This window comes from Drosophila albomicans, chromosome X, assembly GCF_009650485.2.
Source record: "Drosophila albomicans strain 15112-1751.03 chromosome X, ASM965048v2, whole genome shotgun sequence".
NCBI lineage: Eukaryota > Metazoa > Arthropoda > Insecta > Diptera > Drosophilidae > Drosophila > Drosophila albomicans.
Window position 1 is genome coordinate 31134720 of NC_047627.2, and position 22162 is coordinate 31156881.

Sequence of the window (22162 nt, forward strand, 5' to 3'; positions counted from 1 at the left end):
TTGGAAAAGTAAACGTTATTGAAGAAAAACATTGCAGATTTTTTGTACCCATTTGCAAACAGAATCTATTAGCAAAACAAAACCAATCTCAGATCACCATTTGTGCTCCTAGTTATTAATTGTCATTTCTTTTATTAGTTAAAGCACTGTTCTCAGATGAAAGAAATAAATGAAATTTCAGAGTGACCGTTTTTAACAATTTATATGTGCCTAAATTTGATGCGAAAATTGTAAAAGACCAAAACAAATAATGTTGATTTCAATCATCTGAATACAGCGCTGAAGCAAACAAATTTATCAAAGCACCTCAACAATCTTTTATACTTAGATTTACAATTCTCAATTTTTGAAAAGAAAATAATTTTAAATACTCACAGTAGAGTATTAATTTGAATGGGAATTTTGTATAAAAGCATAAAATACATCAAAGTAGTTTGTTCAACCATTCACAAATACTTCAAAAGCAAAACATTATATTAGATTCATAGTTTGATTTCACGTGAACAACACAAAGATACAAATTACCGTAGAATATATCGTAGTGTATAGAAATAGTTCGGCTAAAACTTGCACAATGTTCGAGAACGAGCCAATTCCTGACTCACAGGACAAGCTGATCGAGCGACTGGGCGACTGCGATGTGCCCGTCGACTACATGGATCTGTTGAGTCACCGGATACGTTGCCACAAGATCGAGATCTTTCACTACGACGACGAGGTGAGCTTCACGCCCCGCGACGAAGAGGAGGGGGAGCAGGGGCTGAGCTACGGCGATGATCAGTTCAGTGTGGATCGTAGCGACGATATCGATCGCCTGCTGAGGCTAGTGAAGGATCTCGACTGCCAGATACGTCGCATCGAGCTGATGCAGCTGTTGCTCAAGGAGCGACAACAGCAGCGGGCGGAGCGAGTGGAGAGCGGTGTGACTGAAGCATCCACCGAGCAGTTGGAGAAGGTGAAGGAAGCGAAGGCAGCGAAGCAACTAGTTTTGAGCTGCCAAGAGCAGTTGGAGGTGCGCAATCTGCAGCACGATCAGCATCGATTGCAGTGCGAGATCAACGAGATGATCACCAACTATCGCCTCTTGCGCTCCGTCCTCCACACGCTGCGTGGCCAGATGTGTGCCGGGCATCGCGAGTGCCGTCATCTGGATGCCACAATGAAGAACTTGCAACAGTGGAGCGAACAAGTCGCTGGCGAGTTGCCCATTTGCAAGCATCGCTATCAAACGATCCTCAAGACGAAAGTCAGCAAAACCGAGGCGGATCGCGTCATCAAAGCGAACACGGCAAAGGCCCACAGACGTGCTCGGAATTTCCTCTCGGTGCGCCGCATGCAGTTCGATCTGCAGGAATTCCATGCAGAGATCGACGAGCTGCTCGAATACGCAAGTGATCTGCGCAAGGAGATGCAACGTCGCTTCGGCAATGTCGAGACTCAGACAGAGACTCAGACTCATCGAGACGACGATCGAGAGCAAGTGATCGAAGCTGGAGGAGATCATCTCCATCATCTCTGAGCACACACACACACACACAAATCACCATCGTTGTTCAATAAAATTGCACTTATCGCGCCTCTGTGATTATTGTGATTGCACATTCGATCGCAATCGATCGATCCTCCTTCTTTGACTACTGTCTATTTAGCCAACCAGTCCCCAGCTATTAGCTGGAATTGATCATGCACAGACTCGAGGCATAAATCTTATTCGAATTTTATCTAATTGGTTTATTGGTATAGAATTCACAACTATCGTTAATAGTTGTAATTCATATATTAGCAATAATAATTGTAATTATTGATATAATTATTATTGCTACTGTATTAATTTGCATAGTAGAATTTTCTACTCGAAAGAAAATACAGTTCCAGCTTAAAACTCTATTCGATTGGCATCTACCCATTAGGAAGAAGGGTATGATAACTTTGTGCCTCCAGGAAATGTATGTAACAGGCAGAAGGAGGATATCTCTGATCAGCCGAGAAAATATAGCCGTCTGTCTGTCTGTCCGTACGTATAATCACCTAGATCTCAGAGACTATAAAAGATAAAGATATCATTTATTTTGACATCACTTATTATGTTTGCACGCAGATCAAGTTTGTTTCAAATTTTCGCCACGCCCACTTCCGCCCCGGCAAATCGATGTAATCGAAAAACAAGTCTTAGTTGATTTGGCTGACAATTTTGGTATATTTTGCCACTCTATGGTATATTTTGAATGTATGTAGTACTATAACAAATTTAGCCTTTAGTATATTTTTAATATTTTGCGGTATATTAATTTGATATACTTTAAAATTAATTTTACTTTTATGCAAAATCAGTAGCGTGGTATCTCACAGTCGAATACACTCGTCTGTAGCTTCCTTGCTTGTTTTCATTACCATTTCAACGCTTAAATCTAATCCCAATTTATGCACTATGAGCATTATGTGAATTACTTTAACATATGCTATTTGTTAGCTATATGCACGAAATTGCTTTTAAATTGCGCTCATTAGCAGAAAAGAATCTCCAAACAACTCTTGCAACATGTTTTACTACAAAATAATCCTCATACAAATACTTAAATTAACTTTTATTGGATTGGCTTTAGTTTTACTATAAACTTTACCCACGAGGCAAAACCTGGATTGATTATTGCATAAAAATATGGAGTATTCCACACACGTTTCTTGTTCAAATAGCATCATTTTTCAGATTTAACAGATTCTTTACGATAAAAAGAGTATAAATATTGATGGCATCAAATGCACTGGCTTTAATAACAATAAGTTTGAGTAGCAAAAAGTAGTTCAAATTGGATTTTACAACAAAGAGAAGAGCTTTAAAAGTGCAGTGAACAAAAAGCATATGTTAAAGTAATTCACATAATATTGTAATGCATACACAGAGAGAAAAAATCTAGATCAAAAAGCAGATTGCAAATCTTAATTTATGATCTTGATTTTTCGATCTTTCATAAAAATTGGTAATTATAGCTTATGTTAGATTGTTTTAAGAGAATAAGTATAACAATTATTTTGACTGTGCTTGGTAATTGGGCGCTCATTGTGCCCGCAGTGCGCTCCTGTGTTTTTTTGTGCGGTTGCTGCTGCTTAAAACTGAGACACAAACACAACGAGCAACGAACAGAAAACAGAAAACAGCCACCAGGTAGTACATCATTTTGGACTTTATCAGCAGCAGCAGCAACTGAGGCAACAAGAGGCAACAAGAAGCAACAAGAGGCAGCCAACAGAACAGCGCGTGGGCAGCAGCTAGCGAAATTCCTACGCCGCCAACGCAAGCAACAACAACAACAACAACAACAGCAATTGCAACTTAATTGAGGCTTGTCTATGCAGAGTGTGTTGTGTGTGTTGTGTGTGCGCGTGTGTGTGTGTGTAAAGTGTGTGTATCTTAGACTAAGCAAAGTAACTGCGGTTGCTCTGCATCCGTCTTAGTCGCTGTCTTTCTCCCTCTCTCGCTCACTCTTTCTAGTGCTGGCTCCTGTCGCCCGTTGCGAACTTGATGCCTCGCTGCCCCAGTGCCTTGATGCTCCACAGACGACCGACCAGACAACAACAACAACAACAACAACAACTGCAACTGCAACTGTAGCCGCATAATAACGTACTGAGGGCGTTGAGGCAACAACATGCAACAAGCTGGTAAGCCGGGTAACCAGCCATCCAACCAGGCAGACAGACGAACAGACGGACGGACAGACGGACAGTGGGGCAATGAGGCAGGCAGTGCGACAGTGCGGCAGCTCGCAGTCATCATCTAAGCTGCAGCCAGCTTGGCTTGCTGCCAAGACGTCGCACAGTGGGCAAAGTTTTAAGTGGAAGCAAATAAATGAAAACAAACTTATTTTTTATATGGGTAATTCCATAACGCAATTTGTCCCGTGCGAGACTCTTTACATTGAAAATAACATAAACTGAAACAATTTTGAAAATAAGAAAAGTTTATTTTTATAGCTCTAGATAAGTACTTTAATTAGAGCTAAGAATGGTTTTGGAATTTTCTTTCTGTTTTGTTTGCTGTTATGATAATTGCAAAAATTAACAAATTCGTACGCAAAACCAAAAAATGAACGAAATTATATATTTTATCGGAAAACAGATCAAGTTCCTAAAATCAATCTTAGCTCTAAATATAGTGCTTATCTAAAGCTTTAAGAATAACATTCACTTATTTTTAAAAATTGTTACAGTTTATTTTTTTTTCACTGCAGTGCACTGCAAAAAGCAGCTAAAAAAAATACATTCCAGTTTAACTTAATTGTACTTGTATATCAACAAAATAGCTTTTATATTATAATATATTACAAGAACCATAGTTATATGATCACCAAAAAAAGGTAGAAGTAAAAATTGGATCTTTTTTTAATTTAGCAAATTTTGTATATACAATATTTATTTGAAAATCATACAATTAACTAAATTAACTTAATAAAGCTTAAAATCAAATATATATACTATTCGTATATAGAAAAATTCCCAAATTTAATTTTATAAAATTTTAATGTTTTTAAATTCAAATCTTAAAAGTTTTCAAAATCAAACTGGCGTGATGAAGATATATCGAATTTGGAGTCTACAATTTGTAGTCTAGATAATTATTGTTATAAAACGAGACGTTAAAATGGAATTATAAATTCGAACGAAATTTCATATACACACATTAATAATGTTACTTTCTTGATTATAGCAACCAAATAACCCTTTAGTTAATAATCATTTATTTCCTTTTCGAAAACAATCCCAAAAACTACTAATTTGTGTATAGTAAACAAATTCATTTCACCGTCTCTGCATTTTGACAGCACTCGTCCCACTGTGCACGCCACTCTGTCTTCAGTCTTCAGCTCTGCAGCTGCAAACTTTTGCCTCCCAAAGTTTCCTCCATGGACAATTTAAGCTCATTCACTTGCCGCTGATTGCTGCTGGCGTTGGTGGCGTTGCAGCAGCAACAGTTGCTGTTGCAATTGTTGTTGTTGTTGTTATTGTTGCTGCTGATGGTGTTGGCTTTACGTGGTGTTGGCTTGATTCGTCGTCTAACAAATTCGCAAGTTCAAGACCAAGACCAAATGTTGAAGTCCAAGTTGCAGGGTTGAAGTAGAAGCGAGAGAAAGAGAGAGAGAGAGAGATAGAGAGAGAGATAGACAGAGAGAACAGCAGCAATTTGCATTTTCGTCTAGGCATTTGTCAAAAGTCAAGCGGGAGGAGGGAAGGGAAAGGAAGTTGTGCCAACGAATCTGGGTTAAACTGAGCTTTAAGCCAAGCTCAGGCCAAGTGGCCCACAGAGCAGACAGCAGACAACAAACTTGAGGCGCAACACACTTGAGTACGAACACGAGCAGCGATAACATTAAGCGAATCTCTAAAATCGATCAATCGATTTTATCTACTATCTAAACTTGAACTTGCCCCGCTTCAGCTGTGTCATTAGCCGCATGCAAATCAAATTGCAATTGCATCCAAAAAAATGTGAATTCAAGTGGCGCCTGCGGCATGTGGGTGGTCAAAAAGAAAACAAAAATAATACAAAATAGAAAAAAAAACAAGCAAATAATCATTACAAGAACCATTTTTGTCTGGCTCGCAGCTATGACCAAAAGAATTGGGCACACTTTGATCGAAAGATCGCATAAAATTGCAGCCTAATAACATTTTCTTTGCACATGCGTGGCTGGGAACAGCTTACAGAGTTAGCAACCTTTGCTGGGAACAGTTTTGAGAGCAAGCTGCTTACATTTTGGGTACAGCTTAAAGTCTGTTTCTGTGTCTGTTTTAGTGCAATGACTTTGTGAGAACAGTTGATAATAATAATGAAATTGAATTAAATGAAATATTGGCTGGGAACAGTTTGTAGAACTCTTACATTTTGGGTACAGCTTAAAATCTGTTTCTGTTTTAGTGCAATGACTTTGTGAAAACAGTTGATAATAATAAAATTGCATTATGTTAAATGAAATATTGGCTGGGAACAGTTTGTAGAACTCTTACAGAGTTAGCAATCTTTGTTGGGAACAGTTGAGAGCAAACTGCTTACATTTTGGGTACAGTTTAAAGTCTGTTTCTGTTTTAGTGCAATGACTTTGTGAGAACAGTTGATAATAATATAAGTGAATTATGTTAAATGAAATATTGGCTGGGAACAGTTTGTAGAACTTTTACAGAGTTAGCAACCTTTGCTGCGAACAGTTTTGAGAGCAAGCTGCTCACATTTTGGGTACAGTTTAAAGTCTGTTTCTGTTTTAGTGCAATGACTTTGTGAGAACAGTTGATAATAATAAAGAAATTGAATTAAATGAAATATTGGCTGGGAACAGTTCGTAGAACTCTTACAGAGTTAGCAACCTTTGCTGGAAACAGTTTTGAGAGCGAGCTGCTTACATTTTGGGTACAGTTTAAAGTCTGCTTCTGTTTTAGTGCAATGTTTTGTGAGAACAGTTGATAATAATAAACTTGAATTATGTTAAATGAAATATTGGCTGGGAACAGTTTTGTAGAAGTCTTATAGAGTTAGCAACCTTTGCTGGGAACAGTTGAAAGCAAGCTGCTTACATTTTGAGTACAGTTTAAAGTCTGTTTCTGTTTTAGTGCAATGACTTTGTGAGAACAGTTGATAATAATAATGAAATTGAATTAAATGAAATATTAGCTGGGAACAGTTTGAAGAACTCTTACAGAGTTAGCAACCTTTGCTGCGAACAGTTTGGGTACAGTTTAAAGTCTGTTTCTGTTTCTGTTTTAGTGCAATGACTTTGTGAGAACAGTTGATAATAATAAAATTGAATTATGTTAAATGAAATATTGGCTGGGAACAGTTTTGTAGAAGTCTTATAGAGTTAGCAATCTTTGTTGGGAACAGTTGAGAGCAAGCTGCTTACATTTTGGGTACAGTTTAAAGTCTGTTTCTGTTTTAGTGCACTGACTTTGTGAGAACAGTTGATAATAATAATGAAATTGAATTAAATGAAATATTAGCTGGGAACAGTTTGAAGAACTCTTACAGAGTTAGCAATCTTTGTTGGGAACAGTTGAGAGCAAGCTGCTTACATTTTGGGTACAGTTTAAAGTCTGTTTCTGTTTCTGTTTTAGTGCAATGACTTTGTGAGAACAGTTGATAATAATAAAATTGAATTATGTTAAATGAAATATTGGCTGGGAACAATTTGTAGCTAGAAAACTGCTGGGAACAGTTTTTAGAGCATTGCTAACTGTTTACTTTTTTTGGGCACAGTTTGTTTGTGTGACAGCAGTTGGGTACAGTTTAAGCTGCGTTGGGCGGAACGGACTTTGTGAGAACAGTTGACAATAAATTCTAATACTATATAATTGAAGTTCTTGAAATATTTAAAAATTAATTTGTAACAGATCAAAGTAACACTGAAGAGATTTTTGTTACATTTGTTTAAAACTTGCATTTCAAATGAAATATTTCTACTGTGTTAGGTGGAATTGTTTCTGCGTTTAGTATGCATAAAGTTTAGTAAGAATAATAGTAAACGAAAGTTTATAAGCAAATAGTATGTTTTAGCTTTAACAAAGAGTTCAGGTTTAATTTGAACTTTTCTTTTCAATTATGGACAATATTTTAAATTACAATAATTTTAAATTAAATGAACTATTTAATAATGAATATGCTACAGAATGAAGCAACTCTGAATTGCGATTGTTTGTTACAACTATTTTTGATGAGACCTTAGCATTCAGCATCAATTGAAATGAAATATTTAATTCAGCTTTGAATTTCTGACATTTGACAATAATTTGTTTTCCTAAGGTTATACTCTATTATAATCATATTCGCGTTTTGATATTTTGTTAATGTTTATGTTATACTTTTATATATTTATTGTTGTCAATCCGAATTATTGTTCATTGAAAATTACATATTGTAGTTCGTTGGCAGATCGCAAGGCAAATTACACATTTAGCTTATTAGGGAATATTTTTTTTGTTTGTCGTAGAGAACCGAGAACAACAATATAGAGGAAGAGGAAGAGCCCTGGGAAGGTAAATGATTGGAACGGAAGGCAAACACCGTTCGACGATCCCCCTCTGGTTATAAGTATAGAATTACTTAGGACATTAGAGAAGCAGCAAATAAGTAAAAGAAAAAGAAGAAAAGGAAAAGGAAAAGGAAAAGAAGACAAGACAAACGTAAATGTTTGATTTGATATGTGTTATGCTAATATTTGAAGAGTATTGGATAGTTAGAAGATGTTAGGCGAAAATATGAATAAAGACAAAATCAATTATGGACATTAAATGTAGAATAATATAATATTAAAAGTCTTTCTTTGCTGTTTGTCTCTCGTTCATAAAAATGCAAATTTAATTGCTTAATTCTTCGGCGATCAAATGTTAAAAGAGACTACATATAAAGAGTGGGTATTAAGCCAAAGCTCACTTTGCACTCTAGATTTGTGGAGACTTCTTTTTGCTGATGCGATGTGAAGTGATATGATGGAGAGAAGAGAAGCTGAGTGAGGAGTGAGGAGCATCAAAGTGCCGCCTTGCATGTCAAATGCTCATTTCGACAGCGTGGCTCAACAGTTGCTCAGCTGTTGTGCAGCTGCTGTGATTATGCAACAAGTGTTGTTGTAGTTGTTCGTTGCTGTTTTTCTTCTTTCGCTTCTACTTCTACTTCGCATTTTTTATACCCGCTACCCATAGGGTAGAAGGGTATTATAAGGAAGAAGAAGGAGGCATCTCCGATCCTATAAAGTATATATATTCTTGATCAGCGTCAACAGCCGAGAGGATCTAGCCATGTCCGTCTGTCCGTCCGTCCGTATGAAACACTGGATATCAGAGACTATAAGAGATAGAGCTATAATTTTTTCTCGACAGCATTTGTTATGTTTGCACGCAGATCAAGTTTGTTTCAAATTTTTGCCACGCCCACTTCCGCCCCCGCAAATCAGCAAAAATCGAATAACAAGCGTAATTTTAAAGCTAGAGTTGCGAATTTTGGTATATTCAATAATTACTATAGTAGTTATGATTCCTGAAAATTTGGTTGCGATCGGATAAAAATTGTCGAAGTTATTAAAGAAATACTTTTGTATGGGTAAAAATGCCTACTTATTGGGGGTCTTTGGTATATTGTGCCGTCTATGGTATATTTTGAATGCGGTACTTTATCGATATACCACATATACCATTCGGTATATTTTTTAGTATTTTTGCAGTATATTCGGTATACTTTGAAAATAATACCGCAATATTTTGCCTTTATTCAAAATGCGTAGCGGGTATCTCACAGTCGAGCACACTCGACTGTAACTTTCTTACTTGTTTAGTTTTGGAGTTGCGCTCGTCATTTGTCTTGTGGTTTATGGGAACAAAAAAAGTGTCCTGGGCTCACGCTTCACACACACGTAGAGAGTGTGTGAGAGAGAGAGGAGGAAGAGAGAGAGCATGACTGTGCGTGTGTGTGTGTTTGTGTGTGTGATGAGTTGTTGTTGCGGTTGCTGCTGATTTATTATGGTTACATCTAATTAAAACGGTTCTGCAGTGCGCTCGCCATGGCCGCAGACTTGAAATGGTTTGACGTAATGAAGCTAAATGTTCCGCGCTGTGGCCAATTGGTATTGGCCATACATATATGTATGTATATAGTTTATGCTATGGCTATGGCTATGGCTATGGCATTCTGCTATACTATATAGTATGTTCTATGCCATGTCTCGATGGCCACAAACAATTTCTGCACGAAAGAGTGAAAAAGACTGTTGAAGAAGTCAATTAAGCCAAACGCTAAAAGGCCGCAGATAAATGACAAATGACGTGTCTTCCTTTAACAGACGGAAGAGAGAGCAGAAGAGAGAGAGAGAGAGAGAAGTAAAATCTATTTGGCATTCGTGACTAGTCACTTCATCTCCCTCCACTCTCTCTCTCGCTCTTGTGGCCATAAAATTTCAACATAGAAATATCGCACAACAAGTGCAAATGCAATTAGTCCCGAGCTTTATTTGTTTAGGCGAATGCCGGCATACACACACACACACACACACACCGCACACACAACACGCAAGCACACACACACACACAGACACACAGCTACTGCTTTTCCTTGGAACTTGTAGAGTCGACTTCGACTTGGACTCCGCTGTTTGTGGTATCAGTTGGCAGCCTTATAATTGCCCAGATTATTTCCACTGTATTTGGTTTGCGCAGCTAGCTTATTAAGATTTTTCAAATGCTTTTCTCAACACCACAAACAACACAACAACTGCAACAGCAACTGCATCGCTGCATTTAAATTTTAAATGCGTGCCAATCGTTAATCGATAAATGTTAGCACAACATTTCTTTTCTGTTTTCTTTTTTTGGCAATGTTCACATAACTCACTGCTTTGCTCTGAGGAGCACTGCTTTGCTCTGAGGAGCACTGCTTTACTCTGAGTAGCACTGCTTTGCTCTGAGGAGCACTGCTTTGCTCAGTGGCGCCGTCATGCAAATGGTGCGTCGAAAACCGTCAACTCAAATGCAGTGTCAATGTTGAATCGAAAAGCAATATTCAAATTTTACATTTTCTTTTAAATCTAAAATGTAACTTGACTTGCATTATCTTTTAGACTGTTTATCGAAATTTCACTATACACTATATAAAGTCATGTTAAGAAACTTTACTTAGACCAAATGCAGACATAACTTTAATGAGCAGACTGTTTGAGTAATGTTTGTTAGACATTCATTTAAAATAATGTTTATGCCCAAAAAATATTGTCACAGCTTATTTCATCCGCATTGTTCAGTATTTTATTATTATTGAAGCTCATTGGAGTCGAGTGCCTATTGATGGTATCCATTGATGGTTTCGAAATGTAAATTTGCAAATATTCCAATGAATTTCAACAAAATTGTACTGTATAAATAGAAATTATGAAATATATAGTAGGAAGTCTCTATGTTCTCTATGTCAAACTTCAAGTTCTGCCAAAAATAAAACCTAGCAAATATGTAGGCACTCAATTAATATTCAATTTGTCTAACAACTCTGTGCATATACGATTTGTATCAGGTAATGCTTAAAATTGGAGTACAAAGTAGGCACATCTTTATTAAAGATGTCAAATCTTGCCAGAGATTCATTTTCAATCAGTAGTGAAAACTCGTTCGGACTAGAAATCAAGTTTTGTCAATTTAAATTTAATAATAATTGCGATGGCTGCGTCGAACTACGACGAATGTGTTATATTGAAAATGCAACCAGAGAACGAAGGAAAAATGTGGATTTTTGTGGTATTGGCTTTTAACTTTACAATTATTCTGGCCGTAATTATAGTTCAAGGTGTGAGTAGAGACTAACTGATCAAATATATACGTCAAGAAGTAGATGCTATATAAAAGACTTGAACTAGATAAGAGTAAGGATGCGATAGGACGAATATTACTAAACAAAACTCGACTCGAGAGGCAACATCTAGCAGGCGAGGAGAATGTCCTGCAACTCGTTTTATAGATCCTGAAAATACACAAACAAGAAAAGAACAAATAAATATAAATAAATATATTTATTTCATTTTGATTGTATTTACTTATTATTAGATTCGTTTTGGATTTTTGAAAAAAAATTAAATAAAAGTCTTTTTATAAGTTAAATTATCCTCTCTCTTATTAAATGTAGTAATAATAAATAATAAATCTTTTTTATTTTCAGCGTCAAGAATGCCACACATTCTGGTAAACTTGCAGACTGATGCCGAATAATGAAAGAGGAAATTAAAAGGGAATTATTATATAAAGAAAATTGTTTTTGAATTTAAATGGATTTGTTTTTTTATTTTTTTGTCGGTTACTTTCAAATTTCGTGCTTATGATATGAGTATGAGATTTTCCCAAATGTGTTTTTATGGCTGTTGTAGTTAAATTAGTAAATAAATGTAACTAGAAAAAAACTTTAAGTTTTCAAATTTGAAATTGGCGATCAAGGAAAATTTCATTTTTTATTGCATTATTATTTTTTTAAAAAATTAATATATCTCGGCCATATCCTGCCGAATATTCAAAGGACGCAGATTGCCAGGATCACAAAGATGAGCTCCATCGATTGACATTTAATATTTGAAATTCTTTAGTTTTATTGGCCAAGTAAAAATATACGAAAATCATAAATTCCAGGATAACTTGAGTACCACAAGGAAAATCAGTATTAAAATGCCAGTGCCAAAGTGCCAGTCAATAGAGCTAGCTATCCTGATTTCAAAAAGGTAAGTCCCCACAAGATCCATTAAGATTTGACCGAGATATGCCAAACAAGGCATTCAAATTTAAAATTGGCGCGCGCTGTTTAGTGCAAAAATATTTCATTTTATGTAGCATACTTTGAGGGTTCGCCAATTCACATTTTGTTTGCGAGATAGGTCCATAGATGGCGCTAGCATCGAGCAATAGATGGCGCTACAAAACAAGCACATGTTTGCCTACTGTTGTCGCCTAGGTCGATAGATGGCGCTACTGTAAAATTTAATTCCAGCATCGAGCAATAGATGGCGCTACAAAACAAGCACATGTTTTCCTACTGCCGATTTCTGTTCGCCTGGTATTTCTCTTGCTGAGCTGGCAATTTTTAGCCGTTCACGGCTGCAGCAACAATCTACATTCACGAGGAGCATTTTAACTCCAGGCGTTTCCTCATGCCATTGATTTATGTTCGTTTGGTATTCTACTCGCTGTTTAAACACTTTTCATGAAGTAGCCAACAACATCCAATTAGTTTTAAACTTTAACTGATTTGAGTTTCTTCTGTCGTCTAGTTATAAATTTCAAATTCGCACGCAAAAATATTAAAAATTTGTAGCATACTTTAAGGATGCGAACAGGGCCTTTTTTCGAAAAAGTGCTATATCTCGGCCATATTCTGCCGGATTTTCAGCGGACATATATTTTCAGGATCGCAAGGATCAAATCTATCGATTGGCACTCAACATTTAAGATTTTCTAGTTCCGTTGGAAAAGTGAAAAATACGAAAATTATAAACTTCAGGATAACTCGAGAACCACAAGGACGATTAGGATCAAAATTGGCAGGATAATAGTCCTTACGAATATGCCTCGATTGAGACAGGACTCACAAGGATCAAAAAGGATATGACCGAGATATACGCTATTTTATTTAAACTTTATATCTCGAGTACTGTAAGGACTTTCGTCCTTTTAAGAACACCAATTAGTTTGCATTCGTAAATACAATCCTTATACCAAAGGACATTACGATCGTCCTTCATTTCCGTTCTGGTTGGTTATATTCAAATTAAGAATTTGAAATTGACGTCAAATATTTTTCATTTTCTATTGCATACTTTGAGGGTGCAAACATTTTATTTTTTAGAAAACATGCTATATCTCGTCCATATCCTGCCGGATTTTCAAAGGACACGTATTGCTAGATTCGCAAGGATCAACTCTATCGATGGGCATTAAAAAAACATGAGGTCATCTAAGAAACCAACACTTGTAATTTTTCAGTCCTGAGCCCAAAGAAATCATGCGAAAATCATAAATTGCAGGATATCTCATGAACCACAAGGACGATTTGAATGTCCTTTGACTTGAAGATAGCTCTCATCAAAGGAGTTCGTTTGACACAAGACCCGCAAGGATCAGACAGGATATAGCCGAGATATACGCAATTTTCTGTGAACAAAAAGGTTCTTTTATCTCGGGTCCTGTAAGGATATTCGTCCTTTTGAGCACACCAATCGTTTAGTTTTCAAAAGAGTAATCCATGTGCCAAAGGACGTCACGATCGTCCTTTAAATGACTGAGATACAGCGGATTTTTTGCAATTTTTGGCCATTTTCCATACTTACCCCTTAAAAAATTTCGAAAATTTTTTTTGTCAGGAATAATTAAAACTTTTGAATGCAAATCGATACTACTAATTATGCTGATTAAAAAAAAAGAGATCCTGACTAGTTCCTTAAGCAAAAAAAATAAAAAATTGTTGGAATTTTTCATTTATAATATTTACTGTCTTCTTTTTCGTTTTTGTTGTTGCACTCTGTTGTTATTGTTGTGTGTGTGTATTTTTCATTTGTTTTCATAAATGCTATATAAAATTGAAGTGGATATCTTGAGTTATTATTGCTGATGTTGTCGTTTTTGCACAGAATATTGCACTCACTCTATAAATGAGATTTCGATTAATGATTTGATTGATCATATGGCAAAATGAAAGATTATTCAACAGTAGCTCAAAGACAATAAGCCTTAAACAACAACGACAACAACAGCAACAAATGCAATTAAAATTATACAAAAAAGATTTAAATTTACAAATGGAAATCTAAAACAATACAATATCATTATTATATAGTATATATAAATACAAAAAGACTTGTATATAAACATTATTTGCACACGACATTTACAATAAAAGAGACAAACAAATAAAAAAAAAAAAAACGAAAAAAATAAGTACATTTATATTAAGTTAACATCTAGGAGCAAAAAAAAAAGAACTGATTAATTTTAGGCATAGGATAATACATATTTCGTATAATGTATATTCGCATGTGTGTGTGTGTGTGTTTTATATTGTAAAATATAGTAATTAGTGTAGTATAATGCTAAATATTACCTGAAACTTAAGATTACGCTCTGTTTGTTTGGTCTAATTTGGCGATTGCACGCGCGACTTTTTCGGGAATTGTGAGGTGAGGTGGGACTTAGAGGAGGGGATGCTAGCTATGGCAATATACTAAAGGGGGTTGGGATCAGGGGTCAGGGGTCAGGGGATTCTCGACGCGACTCTTGTGGCTGTTTTTTTGTGTGTGTTTTTCTTTTCTAATTTCTTTTTTCTATTTCTTTTTCTTGCAGCGTGCATTGCCAATGCAATAATAGACAAATCACATCCAGCACATCACAGGCAGATTTTTTACATACAAAAATTATATACATATATAAATATATAGTCGATATATGTTATGTATATGTATATGTGTGCATATACTACAAGCTTAACAATTATATGTATATATATATAAATATCAGCAGCAAACAGCACAACTTCCTCCAGCTCTAGCTGTCTCTCTCTTTCGATCTCATTTTCTCGATTCTCGATTTGCGATCTCACTCTGTTGCTTTGTGTGTTGCCATCTCGCTCGCTCAGATGCCTGTTTCAGCAATGCCTTCGTCATCTGTGAATCAAATGGGGAATATTTCTCTTTATTATTACATGAATATAACTTTCGATTTTCATTGCATTCAACTTAATCTATAACTCAAATATCTACACACATGTTGCAGGGAACTAAATTTGTGCCAAGCGTCGAGTTAGTTTCAAAAGCAAGCGTATTAGATGGGGGCGTGGTTAATCACTACTATTAACTACACAAAAAGTTAACTAGTTACAGGTACAGTGAGTAAGTAAGTAGGTTTGGGGATTGCTTTAATGCCAACTGCCAAAAGTTAGTAATAAAAAAAAGGTAAAGACAAATATAACTCGGAAACATTCGAGTTGGTTGTTGGTTGTTCTCTTTTTGGTTGCTGTTGGTTCTGTGGTTGCAGTGCACTCTTGCTCGTTTGTTTGTATTGTTGTTGTTGTTGTTGTTTGTGGTACAAACCTAAAAGCGGACTCTTATCAATACCATCACCATCCTCATCCTCAGTGTCAGTGTCTGTTTGAGTGCTAGTGCAAATGTTATCTGCTTGCTGCTGTTGCTGCTGCTGCTCTGGTTGCTGTTGATGTTGCTCTGGTTGCTGCTGTGGCAGCTGCTCCTGACTGTTGCTGTTGCTGCTGCTGCCCGTTGACAGCGTTGCCGTTGTCTCATTATTCAACGGCTGCTGATCATCATCAACATCATCCTCATCCTCATCGTCGTCTTCGTCTACGTCTTCATCGATGTCCTGCTCCAATTCCAATTGCAGCTCCAGTTCCCTGTCCAGCTCCTCGGCCAGCGCGATTGAGGCGCGCATGGGCGTGGCTTGCAATGTGGGCGGCGTCGCCTTGCAGCGTTCTAAGTAAATTTTAGTCACTGAATTCGAGAGTTTGCAAAACATTTTTTTTTCGTTTCGATTTCGATTTAAATTGATGGCGCGCAGTTGTTGCAGCAGTTGAGCAGTGTGTGTGTGTGTGTGTGTGTGTGTTTGGTTAATTGTGTGTGTTTTTGATTTACAGTTGGTATGAGTGTGTGTGTGTGTGTGTGGTAGTAAAGTGTAGTGTGTGTGTGTAGAGTGTAAAAAGAGAGAAGAAAATCATTAAATTATCACAAATTGTTTGGTTAGTGGTTAAATTTGAATCGCTGACAGTAAGAGAGAGAGAAAAAAAACACATTTAATAAGACACCGCAGCCATTAGAATTTGAATGTTGATGAAGCTTTTCTCAGTGTGTTAGTAGAGTGTGTGTGTGTGAGTGTTAGTCAAGAAACACACATTTCAACTTGGAAGTTGTGGGTGGATAGCAGAGACTTAAGGAGGCAGTAAGCGTTTGTTTCTCTTCAACTAGTTTTGACTTTATCCGACTGCGATCTTCTTCTTCTTCTTCTTCGTTCGATCTTGCGATCTACTCACCCTCATAGCCATCGTTCTCGTGCAGCTCGTGCGACTCGGCTAACAGATACTCCTTGCCCTCGAGCACCGCCAACAGGCATTGATGTATGCACACATATTGCTGCTCCGTTTGCACCATAAAAACACGTTCTAAGGAAAGAGAAAACAGATTTTAAATCAAGTTCAAATAAAAGTTATTCTTTAACTTTACTCTTACCTTTGCGCATGGCAAACACAATGCCAAATATGTCCACATAGTCGGACTTGTTAATATGCTGCAGTATTCGATCGAGGGCTATAAACGTGCCCGATCTGCCGACTCCAGCGCTGCAGTGGACGATAATGGGTCGCATGTCGGTGCCAATGCGATCCCTGAATGCCCGCACAAATCTCACCAGCGACTGCGGAGGCTCTGGGACTCCAAAGTCCGGCCAGGTGGTGAAGTGAAAGTGACGCATGATCCGCGATTCGCAGTTCTGAAAGAGAATTTTAAGATATTAAAACGTAACTATACAAATAAGTACAGTCAGAGTGTTAGACGTAATTTTAATTATATCTAGCCTTTTTAAATAAATATATTAATCAAATTTAAAATTTGAAAAAATATTTACTTAGCAGAAGTTTAACTTCAAAGCTAATCAATCCGTCTCATTGCACTTCTCTCTTCAATCTAATCAATTTCCTAAGTTCTCACTTTGTTTACTTCTTTCGCACTTCATTTTGTTTAAATGTCTGGTAACACTTCACTTTTTTAACACAATCATTTACACTTTCTTCGCACTCTTCAACACCTTTAATCTTTTATTAATAGCATTGCAATTTATTTGCTTTGCACTGTAAAAGTTGCTTCCCTGTTTGCTTCTCTCTTCTACAATCCAGCAACTTCTTTCTTTTCATGACTACACTCTTTTGACATTCCGTACTTCATTGTATTTCTTTAGTTCTCACATCTGGTGTTTATTGTATACTCTTCTGTCACCACTCGTCATTGCATTTTTTCTCTTTCTCGCTTCTCTTTTTACTGCTTATTGCTAAAAACTTCTCCTTATCGAATTTTGAATTTTCCATTCACTTCTTCTATATAAGTTTTCTGTCTAACTTCTTTAAATGTTTTAACATTCCTTAATGCAGTTCTCTAGAAATTTTCTTGCTTTTCTTATAGCTGCTTGTTTCTCTTAAGAATTTGTCCTTAATTTTGTATTTTCCATTCACTACTTCTATATAAGTTTTCTGTCTACTTCTCCAAGTGCTTTACTCATTTATTGTTTGGCTCAACATTTGCTATTGTACTTCTTTAGAAATTTGTCTCTTCTCGTAATAATGCTCGCTTTTCTCTTGTACTTTAAATAAACTTATCGTTATTCAATTTGATGTCTTTCATTCTTCACTTCTGTATATAGTAAATCCTAAATTGTTTCTCGAATTTCACTTGCTTACTTTCCTTCCAGTACTCAGTCATTGTACTTCTCTCTACGAACTTCTAGTTTCTCCAATAGCTTCGCGATTTAGTCACAACTGTTTCTCTTATGTTTTCCCTTGCATTTCACTTCATCTCACATATTTTAATGTCTTCACTGAGAACTTCTGGTATTGAATTTTATAATTCTTTTGCTAATCTTCTCTTAAGAAGCTTTTCTGTAAACTGTTGCTCACATTCGCTGTTGTACTTCTCTAGGAACTTCTCTCTCTTCTTTTTGTCACAACTGTTTCTCTTTGTTTTTCATTTGCCTTTACTTATTTTTATTGAGTTTTCTAAGAACTTCTTGCTTCACTTTTTGGCTTCTCGCTCCTGTCTCGTTATTCCATTTTATAATTCCAGTACTTAACTTTTCTAAATGCTACTTTCTTTTCTTTTAACATGACACTTAACACTTCTCTCTACAAATTTCTTTTGCTCACTCTTATCTCTCTCTCTTCCCTCGGTCAGAACTATTTCTCAGCACATTTCTTTTGCTTTTCATTTCATTTAATTTCTCATCTTTTAATGACTCACTCTTCTTCCAGCACTCGCCGTTGTACTTCCCTCCGAACAATTCTCCCCCAAAACTTACCCTTGACACCATAAACTCGGCTATGGACCAGTCGAGGAAGTGCGTATTCGTCATCAGCTGCACCTTGATGTCGCCATAGAAGATGGGCACCGGATCGATGGGCCAATACTGATCGCACTTCTCGCGTCCCTTCTCAAAGCAACGCGTCAGCATCACAATGGCCCTCGAGTTGCTCTCCCAGCACATGCGCCAGAACTCCTCGCGGGTCGAGTGCAACGGTCCCTGGGTGACAATGAATTCACGCGGTGAATTATGCCCGGGCATATAGTTGGCATTGATGTAATCGGAGCCATCGTCATCGTCGACCGGCTGCAGCTTGAAACGCGAATGATCGTAGGGCAGAATGTTGGTGAAACGATTCTTTGGCCGATTGCAGGGAAGATCAGCAAAGCTGCACGCCTGATCGCGTCCCACATTCTTGAGATCCTCAAACTCCTCGCTGAAGCGAAAATCCGAATCCGCGGACATTAGCCGATAATGCTCCGCAAAGTCCTTAACATGAATGGGACGATTGGGTTCAATGTAACCCTCGGGGAGTGCGGTCAATTCATCCTGCATCCGGGTCGATTTGTTGGTGGCCCGGCGCATGCTGTTGCACCGATAGCGATAGTAACCGATGACAACCACCAGGCAGACGACGAACAACGCCATCGCCAGCAGTCCAGCGAGCCAGAGGACATCGTCACGATCCGTTGTGATCGGTTCACTGTACGCGGTGTCCGTGAACTTGTTCTCCTCGGTGAAGGCGCGCACCTTGATGCGATACGTCGTCGCCGACTTCAGCGGTCCGTTGCAGTAGCCAATGGTTCGCTTCTCGCAACCGTCGCTGCCAATGATAAAGTCCTCGACACCCAAACTACCGGTACTACCGTTGCGATTGGCAAATGGATTGTAGGGTTCAATGGCCTGATAAGGCAGCCACACCGTATACGATTGCACATCCCGCCAGCTGGGCATCTCCAACCCGGAGGCGTTCTTGCCCACATCCTCGGCCACAATGATCGTATACCAACGCACCAAACCGTGCGCATTCGAGAAGTAATTCTGCCTGAAGCGGATCTGAATCGTTGAACTGCTGCGACTCACCTCGATGGGCATAATGTGAGCCGCTGGCATCGGAGGAGCGAGGATCGGCATCTGCTGGCGATGCTCCCGTTCAGCGCCGTAGCCCAACTGCAGCGCCGATTTGGCTTGTATGCGAAAGACGTAAGTATTGCCCGGCACGAGGTGTTCGATGCGTGCCAATGTCGCATTCGGGGGCAACTCGTAGCTCAGTGTGTCGAGGGCATCGTCGACATTCTCGGAGGTGATGCGAAAGTGTTCGATGGCCCCATGTTGCTCCTGCGGCGACAGCAGCCACTCGAATGTGATTTCGCCGGGCTGCACGTCCGTTGGCTGGAAGTAATCCACACGTCCCGGTGGTGCGGCCAGCGTCTGATAGCTGGCCGAGATGGGAGCGCTGGTCCGCATCATTGCCGCATCGCTGCCGGCGCGCACCGAGACGGTGAACGTGTAGTTGTGATACGGCTGCAGACGTTGCAGCGTCAATTGCGTCTGTGTCGTGACGTTCTGCAGCAGTTGCGGTGCTTCCTCGTCCGCACTCAGGTATTGAAGCTCAAAGTCCGTGTATTCACCCGCGGGTGGCGTCCACTTCAACGTGATTTCGCGAGCTTCAAGCTTGGTCGCCTGTAGAGCACCGATCGCCAGCGGATGCAGTCGATACAATCGTTGGATGGGTAAACTCGCCACGCCGCCGCTCACCGTCCACACGGTGATGTTGTACAGACGTCCGGGCGTTAAGCCAGTAAAGCTCAGCTTGCGCTCGGTGTCGTTGGCCAGCTTCTCCTTGTCCTTGATCAGCGGATCGCCGAGCGAAAAGCGATAGATATCGAAGCGTGTGCTCGACGCTGGCGTCGGCGTGTAGTTCAGCGTAATGCTGTTGCTCTGCTCTCCTTGGCCTTGGCTTGTTTGCGACGTCGTCACGGGCGATTCGTTGTCCTCCATCTCGTCTTGGGCATTCGAGATGAACACATCCGATTGTATCAGCGGCATGGTGCGCGTCGACAGATGCGTAATACCCGAGCGTATGCCATTGGAGCTGGCCTGCACTTCGAATTTGTATTGACGACCTGGTGACAGCTCCTCGATCGGTATGCGCACACTGCTTGCACTCACTGTGTATGGTGTATGGGGAGAAACGGAAGAAAGCGAGAGTTATATTATGAAAATTATCTTTTAAGCAACTAAGAAAGCTACAGTGGAGTGTACTCGACTGTGAGATACCCGCTACCCACTCTTAATAAAGGCAAAATATTGCGGTATCATTTTCAAAATATACCGAAAATACTAAAAATATACCAAATGGTATGTTTGGTATATCGATATAGTACACCATTCAAAATATACAATAGACGGCACAATTTACCAGATTGTCAGCCAAAGCAACTAAGACCCATAGTAAGTAGACGTTTTTGCACATACAAAAGTATTTCCTTCGAAATTTCTATCTGATCGCAACCAAATTTTCAGGATTCAAAACTACTATAGTTATTACTTCTACCCTATGGGTAGCGGGTATAAAAAGATTATCTTTTTATGCGAAATGTTTTTCTGCTATAGCAAATAACTTCAAGTGGCATTTATCTGCAATGTGCAATTAAAGTAAACAACACGATTTTGTTTGTGTTAAGCCAAAAAGTAAGTACAAAATATAAAATTAGATGCCTTTAAATCTTAGAAATATTTCGTATTTCGTATTTTTGGCTTAATAATAATTGCAAGTGTGCATTGCACTTAAATGCAATTTCATTTAATGTACATAGATAATTGCATAGTATTCTAAATCACATCGCATTGGCCAACAATAATGCCAAGTGTGCATTGCACTTAATTTAAAATATTTACAATAAGTACACTGCATTTTAATGCAACTTTATGCACTTATGTTGAATGTGCAATTAAATGTATGTGCACTTTAATGCCAATAATAGATAATTGCGCAGTATTCTAAATCATCAGCGTCGATCTATGCCTCAATAAATAATCATTGTTGTTTTCTTTTCTGATCGTTAATGATCGAATACTCACGTTCTTCGGGCTGCTGCGAGACGTTCTTGTATTCGAGCTGCTGCGGTGCATCGGTGGCCCACCATTTGATGGTGTAATAGTCGACATGGCCATCGGGTCGCGGCCATTCGAGAGTCAGATTGCGAGAGTCCACTAGAGGAACAACATTCGACACTGGCTGCGGTGGCATTGTGATGTTGAGCTCCAGTGGCGATGGACTCTCGACCCCAAAGCTCACGGTGTTCACCTGGACGAGATAGCGTTCTCCATAATGCATATCCTCGATACGTGCCTGCGGCTCATGTACGTTGACCAGGCGCTGCCAGGGCGAGGCTGCTGTGCGATAGCGTACCGCGTACTCGCTGTAATCGCTGCCCTCTGGTGGCTGCCAATGGAGCAGCACCAGGTTCGTGTTCACTGTCTGCTGGGTGAGGTTGCGCGGCGGTTTTGGAACTGAAAAAATAAGAAGAGATTGATTGGTGAGTGGGATAAGAGTGATTGAAGGCAGCTAAAGAGAGTTCGCTAGGAAGAAGAAACT

The 22162-nt window shown here is 38.6% G+C and overlaps 2 protein-coding genes and 2 long non-coding RNA genes across 7 annotated transcripts in view; 3 read left to right on the forward strand and 1 right to left on the reverse strand.

Annotated features, from left to right (window-relative positions):
• LOC127565472 (uncharacterized) overlaps positions 1-11728 on the forward strand; it is a 70029-nt gene extending 58301 nt beyond the window's left edge. For both annotated transcript variants that reach the window (XR_007954774.1, XR_007954773.1), the window contains one exon: positions 11675-11728. This is a non-coding gene — a long non-coding RNA (uncharacterized LOC127565472). The remainder of the gene's footprint in view (positions 1-11674) is intronic.
• On the forward strand, positions 430-1624 carry LOC117577888 (uncharacterized). Its single transcript, XM_034262866.2, has one exon. It carries the CDS (start codon positions 575-577, stop codon positions 1517-1519), a length of 945 nt encoding a protein of 314 aa, XP_034118757.1. The 5' UTR covers positions 430-574; the 3' UTR covers positions 1520-1624.
• Positions 11057-11547, forward strand: LOC127565471 (uncharacterized). Its single transcript, XR_007954772.1, has 2 exons — positions 11057-11307; positions 11376-11547. It is a non-coding gene; the product is annotated as an uncharacterized LOC127565471 (long non-coding RNA).
• A 2236-nt stretch (positions 11729-13964) lies between the features above and the next one.
• The window catches only part of LOC117566954 (tyrosine-protein phosphatase 10D), a 31132-nt gene continuing 22934 nt past the window's right edge, over positions 13965-22162 (reverse strand). The window contains exons 6-11 of one of the 3 annotated variants that reach the window (XM_034246607.2): positions 21646-22077; positions 18559-20732; positions 16725-16983; positions 16529-16657; positions 15582-15974; positions 13965-15155 (exon numbers count right to left, since the gene is read on the reverse strand). In XM_034246607.2, the coding sequence (XP_034102498.1) occupies positions 15124-15155; positions 15582-15974; positions 16529-16657; positions 16725-16983; positions 18559-20732; positions 21646-22077 (3419 nt within the window). In that variant the 3' untranslated portion in view covers positions 13965-15123. Of the gene's footprint in view, positions 15156-15581; positions 15993-16528; positions 16658-16724; positions 16984-18558; positions 20733-21645; positions 22078-22162 lie in introns of all 3 variants that reach the window. The other 2 variants (XM_034246598.2, XM_034246616.2) reach the window with 2 other exon arrangements.